The 14,201-nt window shown below is 38.1% G+C and overlaps 1 protein-coding gene and 1 pseudogene across 2 annotated transcripts in view; one reads left to right on the plus strand and one right to left on the minus strand.

Annotated features, from left to right (window-relative positions):
* Positions 1 to 1,340: 1,340 nt before the first annotated feature.
* Positions 1,341 to 2,584, plus strand: LOC132773370 (HAUS augmin-like complex subunit 3 pseudogene; annotated as a pseudogene).
* A 2,082-nt stretch (positions 2,585 to 4,666) lies between these two features.
* SLC16A1 (solute carrier family 16 member 1) overlaps positions 4,667 to 14,201 on the minus strand; it is a 37,835-nt gene continuing 28,300 nt past the window's right edge. For both annotated transcript variants that reach the window (XM_060772624.2, XM_067468085.1), the window contains exons 3-5: positions 8,422 to 8,565; positions 6,507 to 7,376; positions 4,667 to 5,127 (exon numbers count right to left, since the gene is read on the minus strand). In XM_060772624.2, coding sequence (XP_060628607.1) covers positions 4,850 to 5,127; positions 6,507 to 7,376; positions 8,422 to 8,565 — 1,292 coding nt within the window. In that variant the 3' untranslated portion in view covers positions 4,667 to 4,849. The remainder of the gene's footprint in view (positions 5,128 to 6,506; positions 7,377 to 8,421; positions 8,566 to 14,201) is intronic.

Here is a 14,201-nt window from a genome sequence, read left to right on the forward strand (position 1 = left end):
TACATGCTAGAAACCGGAGTCCCATTGTTATCTTCTCAGAGATATCCAAATACCCACAAAACCCTGTTTTGTTCCCACAGGAGGGCATTTGGGGTGTTAGGGATTCTGGTATCATCATTGGCCATAAAGCTTACAGCTGAAATTGAAAATGTAGTTGTGCAGAATTGCCAAACCATAGCAAGCCTACTTTTACCTGTAACAAAATAGTCTCTGCAGAGGAATGTATCAACGTTGTTCAGCTTCTAGAGCACATCTTTTTAAAAAATCAAATACACAGGAAGTGTCCCTACTGATATCATCTAAAGCCATTACCCGAGAGAAAATCCAAGAAACTCTGAACACTCAGTGTTAAAGCCTCAGTGTTTGTGAGTGGAGATGGAAAAAAATAAATTACAGCTCATCCCTGCATGATCCAATTCATATCAGGTTAGGCTCAGATTCCTAAAACATGTTCAAAATATAGGAAATGATTTTCTCCTGAATTACAAGACAACAAATGCAATATTTCTTGCTTTTCACATTGCCAAACCTTTAAAGAATTGATGGCTTCCCAAAAGAGAGGTATTTAGCATTTCTTCCTCCTTTCCCATCTCTAGCACTGGGATTCTAGGTTTAATAGCTTGCCTTATTAATAGCTGAATATAAGCAAATTTTACTTCAGCTATTACATTAACACCAAATTATACAATGCGAGGAGGGAAGGGAGACGGCGGAGGCAGCGTGGTTCCTTCCTGCTCCTTGGTCACTGTAATTTGGTTGTGGCAGATGCTTTTGAAGCTTACTAGCAGACTATCAGTTCACATCTGACATCATGGGTTGTGGAATTCAGTTTGTTGAAGTGCTAAAGAGGATAGGATATCCCACAGTGAATTCTATTAATGGAAAAAACATTGTTTGGTTATTTGAGACTTTGAAAGATAAGTAATTTCTGGACTGGTTACGTACAACTGTTGATGAACATAATGTTGTATTGGAGGAAGAACTGCAGTCCTTCGCTATTCTCATGTCACCAAAGCCAGGTTTAGAAGAGGCACTAGCTGAAGCTCTCAAGGCATGTAAATATCTGGAATTAAACACCAATAAATGTGAGGCAGAGGAAGCAAACCTTAAAGTGTTGGAGGATGAATTTATGACTCTTCAAAAGATGAAACAGCTAGAGATTAACCATCACAACAAGCTTTAAAGCAGTGGTTCTCAACCTGTGGGTCCCCAGGTGTTTTAACTCTCAGAAATTCCAGCCAGTTTACCAGCTGTTAGGATTTCTAGGAGTTGAAGGCCAAATCTGGGGACCCACAGGTTGAAAGCCACTGCTTTAAAGAGTGGCTTCAAGCGACAGTCTGATGTCTCTGAAACTCAGAGAAAAAGAAATGCTTAAAAATATGAAAGAGGGCCAGATAAATAATGAATTACAGTCTGTTTCTGAAGGAGTGGCAAAGTTATCTTCTTTTTTTTACAGTTGTGCCTGGACAGCAAGAGCTAGCTGCTCATTCTGTATTACTAGCTCAACATGACACAGACAAATACTTGAATCAGGAGGAAGAAAGCACCACATCTTACTCTCTGTACAAAAAAAGCAGTTTTTCCATGACACAGCTGAGTTGGTTGCAATTTTTAATAAAGAACAGTATGGTATTATTCCACTTAGGAGGAAAGTAGTGATGTATTTGAGGAAAGAACAGAGTTGGAGATGGCATGTATTTGTGCTAAGCACCAACTGATTCAACAAAAGGTAAGCAGGCTTCAGTGGGAAAAAGAAAATATTTCTTCTTTAAAGAGGATTCTTGGAAAAGAAAAAGCTGAACCTAGAATTTCTAGGCTGAACAATGAAATTTCAAAAATAAAATAAAAAGCCCACTTGACTCAGATGATAAAGGAGGATGCAGTTATTGAATATGCAAGTGATTAGAGGTGATTTTAATCTACAGATTGCTTGACAGGTATACTGTATATCAAGACAAGATCAAATTTGCCACCAGCTGATTAAACAGCAGTCATCATTTGAATTTCATCAGCTGGTGTATGAAACTGAATTGAGAAAAACAGGATTATATCTTGAAAATATGGTTCATGATCTGAAATGGAGCAGTGATACTTTTGTTCAGACACTAGAAACAATGTCTGAGCCATCTATATCCCATCATAAAATCCTAAGTAGAAGTATTGATTTGAGGGATAATGCAGCACAAAAGTCATATCAGCTTCTTGAAAGGAAGAATCCAAAACAGTTGTTTGGAAGACCTTGAGCAGATGTCTGAAGAGCCCCATCTAGATAAAGTGCTGCTACTTGATCGATTAACAGTAGCTAATAAAGATCAAATGTTACTCCTGGCAAAGATGGATGAGGATGTAATTGCCCTTCGTGAGTCTTTGTGCCACAGTGGAGAAAGCATCTGTCTGAGAAATCAGGAACTGAATGAAGGCTTTCAGCAATTGGAATTCCAGCTAAACAAATTAAATCAAGTTATGATGGCTCTTCTTGCTGACAAGAAGTTTCTGGAAAATAATAAGCTACAACAAACGGAAAGAAAATTATGTGTACTTTTTCAAAGATGAAGACAGTTTAAAAAATGTTGTTAAAAAGTGAAATAACAAATTATACCACCATCTGTGTCTTGAAGTCAGAAATTTAAACTGATAGGATTTATGCAAATGATGAAACTCTTGTACTAAATGTTGAAGTTTGGCAGATAACCAGTAAGCATTGTTTCCGTAGCATCAGGTAGTCACACAGGGTGAGTGAAGAGCCCTAGATTCTGCTAAGCAGCATTTATTTGAAAAGTTCCCAAAGTTTATTCTTTCATAGTTTGGGAAATGCCATCATATAGTAAACAGGAAAAAAAGATGTTTGTAACAGGTATACATGGACTTTGTACATGGCTATGTCCATTGTAGTCTTTTTAGAGGTTTAACTGAATCTCTACTTGACAATTTAATGGAATATAGTTTTCCACTATAAAGTTTTTGCTTCTATCGCCTTACAAGCAGGCCCATAATTTATCATTGTATTCATGCACTTTGGAATGTGGCTGCGAAAAGTTAAATATTATAAAATAGTTAAAATAGGAAGAAATCGTCTACAGTTGGTGGGTACAATGAACACCAGAATTTATTTTAAAAAAAAGTCAACAATTCAAAGAAATATTAACTCACAGGAGAATTAGCCTGCAATGAGAAAACTGCTTTCTCCTTATTCTCCCAAAGGAGGTGTGGTTTTTGTCAATACCAAAAAAATAGAAAATAAATACATACATTAAAAGGATTATCCCATCTTGAGCAGAGAATCTGTCTTGCAGATGGGCAAGACACTATCATTGCAAATTCTTAATCCATTTGGAATTGGGAGCATAAAAGAAAACTGTGAACAAATAATGCATCTGTTTCTGATGTATACAAACTTATTGTGAGCGAAGTTTAAAAGAGGTATCTGCTCAGCAATATTGCTAGTTTTCAACACAGTACAGTTGGCCCTCTACATTTGCAGATTTGATTACTCACAGATTTGATTTAAACGTTCCCTCTAGGAATCTCTACCCTCTTTCTCTAAAAGCTGACCATAGACTCACACTGGAAGACCTAGAGATTCCTAGAGATATTCTCTCAAGTTTTTAAAAAAGCACTTTCAGTGGGGTCCTATGCCCCTAATCCCAGCAAATGTGGAGGACTGACTGTATATAATTAAACAGGGCAATGCGTCTTCCCTATAAATATTTTGTGGAAGTTTAAAAATGCATCCCTTTGGAAGAAACAAAGTTGGTTAGAAGCAGTAGACTAGTATCAGCAGGAGTGGCAATGTGTTTAGTTGTGGTTTGGATAAAGCAAGCATGCTTAAGATGAGATCTTTAGTCTTTCCTATTCAAAGTTAAATCCATCTACAGAACGCATAGAACAGATTGTGAAAAATTAGCATCAGAGTTTAAGAATATTCTGTTTAATCAGCTCACCTTCTTGCATTAATACATGTTTCATTTCTTATTATTTTCTCAAGACAGACATTTTAGGCCAGAGATATAAATTACACAGTGCTTCAACACTACAGCTGGCATCGCCAATGGTGAGAACTGCTGGCAGTTACAGTCCAGCAACATCTGGAAGGCTGCTTGATTCCCACCCCTGTTTTAGGCTAATGGGAAACAGAAAAAAAATAATGATATCACATGGTAGGTCAGACTGTAGAGTGTGTCAAGTGAAGACAGTATGCAGTGTGTGTCTGCATATTTTATTCAATTTTGAGATTTAACTAGGAAAGATAAAAACAAGAAACATTCACAATAATTAGAAATGTTTCCATATCAGCCAAGCTGGTATGAGTCTGGCATCCAAAAACATTAGGACTGCAACACTATTCTTTAAATATTCACCAATCTTTTCTGACCTGTGCTCCAAAGAAGTACTTCTACCACAAGTCTGACGGTAATGGATTTTAGAAACTTGTGAAGCAATGTCCAAGCAGCTTTGAGATCTAGTGAATAAAAGTAGCCAGATATCCTTTACAGATATAGCCTAGGTAGACTACAAACCTGCAAGGTTTCTAGAACGGAGTTAAGGCTTTGCAAGAATAGCCTAAATGTGCAAGCTCTAAGGCACATATTAGTACATTCACATTACTGTTAAAAAAAAAGCCAGAGTACAAAAATTTCCCTCCCTCCCTCCCCATCCAACCCCCCCCCCCTAAAAAGATGGCACTGCCCAATTAGCTGTTACTTCTCTCAAATGCTGATAACAAGACAATCTGGAGCTTTGTTTTTAAGATAACCTGATTTATACACTTTTCACCTATATTCACTACCAGCAGTGCTCCCCCCATCGGCGTTGATAAAACTCATACCCTCCTGGATTAGCTACCAGTCTTTCACATGTGGCTATCCTCTTCCTTTACACCATCTTCCGTAGTTTTCTGGGGTTGATTAGCCACATCATTGCCAGACTCCTTTTGTTTTTCACCCTCATCAATATTAGTTTCTTCTTCCTTCCCTTCGGCCTTCTGCTTATCCTCAGCCTTCTGTTCTTTTGCCACAAGCTGGTAATTGATGCCCATCCCAATAAACAGGAAGATTCCAGAGATGATCAAGATTACGCCACATGCCCAATAAGTGTATTTGTAGTCATTATATATATCATTGAGTTTACCTGACAGAAAAAAGAAACATGGTAAGACAGTCTGCTTTGAAAGCATTCAAATTAGACAGGTAAGGTGAAGGTAAAGGTTTTCCCCTGACATTACGTCCAGTCATGGCCAACTCTGGGGGTTGGTGCTCATCTCAATTTCTAAGTTGAAGAGCTAGCGTTATCCGGATATACCTCCAAGGTAACATGGCCAGCATGACTACATAGAGCACCATTACCTTCCCACAAGAGTGGTGGGATCTACTCACATTTGCATGTTTTTGAACTGCTAGGTTGACAGAAGCTCGGGCTAAGAGCGGGAGCTCACGCTGCTCCCCGGATTCGAACCTGTGACTTTTTGATCAGCAAGTTCAGCAGCTCAGTGGTTTAACCCACAGATCCACCAGCGCCATTCTAATTGGACAAGCAAGCCTTAATCTTAATACCAAGAAGAAGAGCAACTACTTCCTCACACTTTTTGGTTTCTACACATACTTTGATTTCTCAATTTAGAATCATACAAGTTGGAGGACACCACAAGGGCCATCCTCTCCGACCCTGTCATGCAGGAAAAGAGCACCCCTGACAGATGGTCATCCAGGCTCTGTTAAATGGCCTCCAAAGAAGGACCTTCCAACACACACAAAGGAAGTGAGTTCCACTGAACAGCTCTTACAGTCAGGAGGTTCTCTCTAATGTTCAAGTGGAATCTCTTTTCCTGTAATTTGAACCCATTGGTCCAAGTACTAGTCTCCAGGGCAGCAGAAAACAAGCCTGTTCCTTTGTCCTTAACATATTCTTTAACATTTTAAAACATGGCTACCATGTCTTTTCTCAACCTTCTCTTCTGCAGGTTAAACATACTCAGCTCTTTAATTGCACCTCATAGGGCATGCTTTCAAGACCTTTGATCATTTTGGTTACCCTTCTCTTGATAACATTCCAGCTTGTCAATATCTCTCTTGAATTGTGATGCCCAGACCTGTACATATTGTTCCAGGTGAGGTCTGACTAATGCAAAATAGAAGAGCACCATCATTTAACTTGATGTAGACACTCTACCCCATAATAAAAGGCCAGTTTCACCATGGTTGCATAATAAAAACTGTGGCTACTGTGCCCCAAGGTTATAAGACTGTTTTTCTGGTATTTGGACTGTGCTAAAAGTGGCACAATTACACAGCCCACCAAATAACAAACACGCGACAGTAATGTCGATAGCCCCTAGATCAGTGGTTCTCAACCTGTGGGCTCCCAGATGTTTTGGTCTACAACTCCCAGAAATCCCAGCCAGTTTACCAGCTGTTAGTGTTTCAGAGAGTTGATGGCCAAATCATCTGGGGACCCAAAGGTTGAGAACTACTGCACTAGATAGATAGATAGATAGATAGATAATACTTTACCTAGGAGAGGTGGTCCCAAAAGCACAGGGCAACATTCCACAATAGTCACCAAACCAACAGCACTAGAGAACCGTTGTGTTCCAACTAAATCCATCAGTGTTTCGAACAAGACGGAGCTAAGCCAGCCAAAGGCAAATCCAAAGAAGCCAGCATAGATGCAAAAGCCAGCATAGGTGGTGGATAAAGGTGCCATAAGGTGGCATACTCCATTATAGATCACAGACACAGCAAAGTAATACTGGATCCTGGGCCTCACCCACTTGGTGTTTGCGACCAAGCCCATGGATGGCCTGGCAACCATATCGACAAAGGCCAAAATGGACAACAGGAAGGCAGAAGATTCTTTAGAAAAATGCATGCTCTTCCCATAGTTACTGAGAAAGACTAATGGAGTAAATAGTCCAAAAAACATGACTACATTGCCAAACAGATAGAGCAAGAAGCCACGATGTGTGAAGAGAGACAAATCCAAAAATTTGTTAATAGTCTGGATGACTGTAGATTTCTCCTTCTTAGACTTCCCAGCAATAAGATCTGTACTGACATCTCCTGCTCCTTCTTCCTTTTTCACCATTTTCCCAGCTTCCTGTAATGCTTCCTTGTTAACCTCTTGTTTTGCTGGACTTGGCCTTGGACCTATTGGTCTCATTAGAGACCCAGCCACACAACAGTTCAACAAGAGGCCTCCAAGAATCAAGAAGCTCCCTCGCCATCCAAAAATGCTGTAGAAATATTGGTTCAAAGGAGCCAGTGTAGACAAGAACACGGGGCTGCCTGCCATAGCCAGTCCATTAGCTAATGGACGCCGCTTGTAGAAGTACTTGCCAATCATGGTCAAGGCTGGGTTTAAATTAAATGCAAGCCCAAGACCTGGAATAGAAGTAAATATATCATTACATGTAATGACATAACAGCTGCAATTGCAAACAGTGTGTTTTAATGACACATTTATATATGTGTAGCTGACTAACAGTAATCAGATTTGCTTTTACTTGAAACGTGGTTTATGCTCTCTGCCCCCTGGTTTAAATTATAAAAAATACTGACATTTATGAGCTGCATCTTAATGAATTCATTAAAGAGGTGCTGAATTCTCATATTTTAAAAAATATTAAAATAGAAATAGATGGTGTTTGCAGCAATGGTTGCCTTTTTAGGCTGAGGAATTAAGTGCAAAGAGTTTCTGTAAAGCAACCTTTCCAAACAAGACTTGGCAACCAGATATTCTTATAAAGTAACCAATCTGGCCAATATAGAGGTGAGACTATAGCCCATCAACATCTACAAAGCTAAACAATTCCCACCCACCCTATATAGTTGTTTAATATTTTTTCTTTATATTTCTTGTGGGCAACTGTTACAAAAATCACATACAAAATGGATTTTTTTTCCCTTTTTAAAAAGGGAGGGTTCAAATCAAAGGAAGGGTAAATTCACTTTTACTGGCTTTCCTTCATGTTGTTTATTTGTTTGTTTTGCACCAAAGTCACAAAAATAATGCAGAATGTTGTGAATGCTGGATGTAAAAGAAAGACAGACCTGAAAGTTCATTTTTCAGACATGCATCCAAGACCTTTCCCTTCCTTATCACCCAGACTCCATCAAACAAGTTGTCAAACTGCAGTCGTGAGTCACACCAGTCATTCTCATCTGGCAGTGCCCCTCCTCTCCACCCTAACAGTGTATAGTCTGTGAAACTTTGTACTCTCATGCTCCAGATCTTGGGCCCTCAATTATTTTTTATCTCAAATTAGCTTTTCTCAAATGGAGAAAAAATAATATTTGCTCACCAATGATCTAGTGATTTTTTTTCATTCATTTATTTTAATAAATTTCAATATCAATTCATTCCCATGTCAAGAAGTATCGTGTCTATGGGATGCCACGTTAAAATACTCGCAGCTGTTTCACTCACCTCCCACAACGCCAACACAAAAGTAGAGCTCCTCAACAGTATTGCAAAAAGAGGCAGCGATCAAACCACATCCTGACAGGCAGCCTCCTGCAATCATGACCGGCCGACTGCCGTACTTGTTCACCAGGATGCTGCTGATAGGACCTAGGAGAAATTAAAAAAGATCATTATTATCCAGATTTTATACATTTGCTTTGTATGAGTTTCTGTACTTAAGAACTGGTAGAGACTAAGCAAGTAATTAACTGATCTCTAAGGACTATACATGAATTATCATATGTTGATAATTAGATAGTATACTGGGCTAATTCACACATTTCAGAAGATACTTTAAATTAAAGTTGGAATTTGCCTTCCCATTCCACCTCTTTGAAAGGATTCTCTGTCAAGTTAGATACTCTCTGGGAAATGGCATATGTTTGTAGGATTACTGGGCTGAAGAAGAGAAGATCAAAAGGAATTGCAGGCCCTGATTATGACAATTAGTTATGCACACAAGAGACAGAGAAGAAATGTAAAATACTAACAAGTGTGGAAATACACATTTATTTTATTTATCCAGACCAACTTGGAAGTCCCTGAACAGACTCAGAAGTGACAACCTGTCAAAATGGAACTATCTAAAAGAATCCTCCATCTTGTGCAACTGTGGAACAGAACAAACAACCCCACGCCTGTATGCTTGTCCACAATGCCCTGCATCATGCACAGAGGAAGAACTGTTTCAAGCTACAGACAATGTGGTTGTTGTTGCCTGGTTTTGGTCAAAAAATTGTTTCATTCATTTATTTTAATAAATTTCAATTGTGCTCCTATTTTTATCAGTTTTATGTATGCAATGCTTTTGACACAAAATAAATGAAATGTATATAGACAGTTCCCAAGTTACAAACATTCAACTTACAGGGACAGAAAGTGAGGTGAAATCTTCTGAAGAGGGGCACAGACAGCACGACAAACACGACAGGGGTTAAACCTTCCCTATGCTATCCAAATCTTACACACACACACACACCTGGAGTTGCACTTTAAAATGCACCTTTGCCATGTTACATACAAATTCAACTTAATAACAAACTTTGGGACTGCCTGAACAGTATATTACACACATTGTTTGTGGAACAAGGGGGAGTTGTTCCCCTGTTGTGTGTATGTTCAGCAAGGAAATCTGTTCTAGGATCCAGTATAAATGTACTGTTTTGTCCATCTCTTCCCATCTTTCAGCCCACATTTCTTTTTGTTGGCCTATGCAAGAACTTTATTTTATTAACTCTGTCTCTCGCCCAACCAAGAACTTCCACTTTATTGGCTTCGCTTCATCCTTTAACTCTCATAGCTCCATATTCTTGTAATTGTCTCTAGGGGTGCATTTACACTATACAGTTATCGCAGTTTGACTTCACTTTAACTCAATACCATGGAATCCTGGGAGCTTTACTTTTACAAGCTTTTTAATCCTCTGCAAAAGAATACTGGTGTCTCACGAAACTATAACTCCTAGGATTCCAAGGAGCATAAATTTTACAGTGAGTAGATGCACTCCTGGATATTTACATATGGCTCTTTCCATCACTGATTTATAATCTCATTTTTAAAGTTCCTTATCCTCTAAATTTTTGAGATATTAATTTTATTATCATAATCATGTATATTACGATTTGTGTTTTTAGCTTTTATTACACTGGCTTTCATGTTTGTGTTTGGCTTATTTAAAAATTGCGTTGTATTAGTTTTAAAACTATTTTACTCCTTACTTTCCCTATATATATATTTATTTTAAACTCTATTTCTTTTGGTTTTACTTTGTTATGTCTAATGCTCACTGATAAATAAATGAGTAAACTTCAGTCTTTTAGCAAAAGCAGCAGGTAGATATTAGCAAGAAGTCCAAAGGGAGTCTTTTCCGTCCTGAGAATGCCATGCTCACCCAAGTATTAAGTATGTTCCAGATGAAAATTCTCCAGAGATATTTCAACCTTAGCATCTTTTCAGACTAAGGGTCAGATTGCTACTATTCAGTCCAAATTTTGTTACCCTCTCTTCACATGACACAAACCAATTGGTTATGTATTATGGTAGTGCCAGGACAGATATCAGATAATTTAGGTTAGGATATAATATTCAAAAGCATTTTCACATAGGTGAAACTTTAAAAAATATTGAGCAGACATAATCCAGCCTAGAAGTGATTTAGGACCTCATCACATTGACCAAAGCAAGCGTCTTAGGGCACTTCTAGCCTGCTTTAGGGACATTACACGCCTGCCATTACATGATGTCATGTGACTTCTGGCAAAGGCCCCACCCCCAACTGGAATAGAAGCATCCTTAGATGCTTCCCTCCAAACAAAGGAGCCTTCCCGTGTTGTGTTAACTCCAATGGTGTCAGCACACTTCTGCCCAATTTAGGCAACACTTCCCCCATGTGATAGGGAAAATGTCGCCACACTGGAGCAGTATGCAGGGCAACAGACTTGCCCCTTAAGCTTGCAATTTTGCCACGCTTGCTGGCAAAAACGGCATTGGGGGAGGGGGCTCCCCAATGTGATAAGGTCATCTAGCACAGTTAAAAAAAAAGATTAAGATACATGAACCACCTGTCATTCTGGGAGTGGTTTCGACAGCGATCATAACATATGAATAAAATAAAATGTAACACAACTATGAAACTTCAATCAAGGGAAGCTGTTCTAATATTACTTCTTTATTCCATTCAGAGCCAGCCAGTAAATGTAATTGTAACTCAAATCTTCTACAGCCAAACTTGTTGCGTACAAATTGTATTCTTTTAATTACCATTCAATGGTTTGAGTTTGCTTAGTCTTCATGGCAGTATTTAAAATTCTTCATTACAGAAAGTCCCCAAATCCAAAGTAAACAGTGATTAAGGACTGACTCATTGTTCTACAGACACTAAAGCCTATTTAAATAAACTTCAGTGGGAATGTCCTGCATATTAACTAATCCAGTTTCTCCATTAACTGATAACAAATTTGTCAACATACATCCATACTTATCTGCACAGTGACTTTTCAACCTGGCCAGTTGTCAACAGTAACCTGGTTGGAAGCTGAACAATTAACAAGAGCAACCTGGTTAGAAAACAAGACATTCCTAAATCCTATTTTGAGTTCCAACTGTGTCATGTCAGCTGTTCCACCTGAATCCCTTCTGGTTCTTTTCAAGGCAGTATGTAAATCAGGGTGCTTCATAGTTTTGAAAACAATTATCCTCATAAATAATGCTATTAAAAAGTTCACTAGGAGATCATTAGATCTGTATCACAGATTGAGCAATTGGCAAACTCAGATGTGAAGTAAATGTCTTGTTTTAAAACACATGAAGCTTTCTCTAAAACCATATGGTTGGGCAACCAAACTAAAATTTACTTCCTTTGGTAACTGCACTCTCCATTTTCAGGGAAAGACCTATTTTAGTCTTGCTATCCAATATGCTCTTGATTAGAGATATTAGAGACTAAAAATGTGATCTTCATGACACTTTCTCCACTATTTCCTCAAGGTCACCGAAATCCTTCCTTTAACATTTAGCTTACATGAATGAAAATAATGGTTTAATGTAGAATTCAATAATGTTTAATACCTGTACAGATTATGCTAACCATGCTTTTATTAAAGTTAGGCATATGTTAATAAATTCTGCTGAATTGCACCATATCATAAAATAGAAAATTAGTATAATTCAAGACTAGTTGACAAAGTGAGCACCCAGATTATCTACAACATCATAAGACAAGGGGGATTAAACATTCTAGGACACTTTCACCCTGTCTTGGGGAAGAATACCCACACCAAACATAATAATAATAACCACAACAACCACAACATTATTCTTGTATCCCACCACCATCTCCCCGAAGAGACTCGGGGCAGTTTACACATGGCACAAAAGTGCCTAAAAACAGAACATAAAATAAAACACAATATAAAATGCAATTAAATAAAACAAATAAGTATATAAAACAAACACTTAAACTCAATTAAAACATTACACAATGTTGTGTGACTTCCGGGGAGGCCCCGCCCCCAACTGGGGTGGGAGTATCATTGGACACTTCACCCACAACACAGGAGGCCTTCAATGTTTCGTGCTGACTCCAATGGAGCCAGCACAGGGTCTCGCCGGTCAGGCAACGCTTCCCCCATGTGTATAGGGTGATGGATTCACCCCTCTATTTTTTCAGCAAAGCAGAACACTTTGCCTTGCCTTTCTGATAAGGCCTGATTCATGAATTCGGCTGCTCTCCTCACTGTAAGGAGTGGTTTATGTAAAGAATTGCAGAACATGAACTTTGACACCCTCTAGTTATGCAAAGACTTTTAAAACAGAACTAAGGCATCATAAAAGTAAGCACCCTTTCCTTTTCTATGGAAAGACATGCTTACATTTAATAATATGATTTCACTTAATTGGAGGTTGAATTAATGGGGAAACTGTCAGTGCTAATGAACATACAAACTAAGTTGCATCTTTACCATAAAGAGGGGCAAATAAAACCAGTAATATCTATGGATGCGTGAAACTTGAAAATATTGTCCTGTGTCTTTTTCAGAAGTACTGGCTGGATCTCATATTAGCAACATTTAGTCCCTGTTCTATAATGAATCTTATAAGGCTCCTTGTACACCTGTATAAAATCAACACTGAACTGGATTATATGGCAGTATGGACTCAGATAATCCAGTTCCAAGCAGATATTTTGGATTATCTGACTTGATATTCTGGATTATATGGCTGTGTGGAAGGGCCCTAAGAGCTATTTATGTATGTATTTAAATATTTTTACTGAATTAGCAAATGTAACATGTTTAATTTAATTTTATATGTATTTTGTATACATTTAATTGTATAGTTTTAAAGTTATGAACTACTTCATGTCTTACCTGAAAAAAGTGGGGTACAAATAAATATAAATTGTGTAATAACCATCATAATCTCATAAACATATTTTATACAGTGTGACAGTAAAGCTCCTATAGGCAAAGCAACACATAAAACAGACATTATGTACAAAAAAGTACCTGACCACTGTGGGGTCTTGATGGCTCAAAATGCTGACAGTTATAACGATTATATTTAGTTAATTAATTGTGACCTTCTTTCCCTCCCACCAAAAAAGGATTCAAGGCAATTAACAAAATTGATGGTGGTGGTAGTGATTATCTGTTTTATTCATTAGCAGGGGCTGGACCCAATGACCTTTGAGATCTATTTCAATTATTATGGTTCTTTCTTTTCAGATTTATGTGCAATCTGTCGCAGAATAACAATTAAGGATAAGATTGATTAAATAGTACACAGTCCTATCATTAATACTATTACTACTGCTAATACTGGCATTATTAATGTTTCTTGTTGGCCAAATACTCTAATTGCATAATCAGCATGACAAATATATTCATATTGGTGGGTTGCTGTGAATTTTCTGGGCTGTATGGCCATGTTCCAGAAGCATTCTCTCCTGACGTTTCACCTGCATCTATGGCAGGCATCCTCAGAGGTTGTGAGGCCTGTTCGAAACTAGGCAAGTGGGTTTTTTTGTATCTGTGGAATGTCCACGGTGGGAGAAAGAATTCTTGTCTGTTTGAGGTAAGTGGGAATGTTTCAACTGGCCACCTTGATTAGCATTTAATGGCCTAGCAGTTTCAAGGTCTGGCTTCTTATAGTATGGTTTTAATATAAATGTCAAATGGAATATGAGATATAAAAGGACATCTGCAATCTATAGGATAATATAAGATAATCACTTCTGCATAAAC

Source organism: Anolis sagrei, chromosome 4, assembly GCF_037176765.1.
Source record: "Anolis sagrei isolate rAnoSag1 chromosome 4, rAnoSag1.mat, whole genome shotgun sequence".
NCBI classification, from domain to species: Eukaryota; Metazoa; Chordata; class Lepidosauria; order Squamata; family Dactyloidae; genus Anolis; species Anolis sagrei.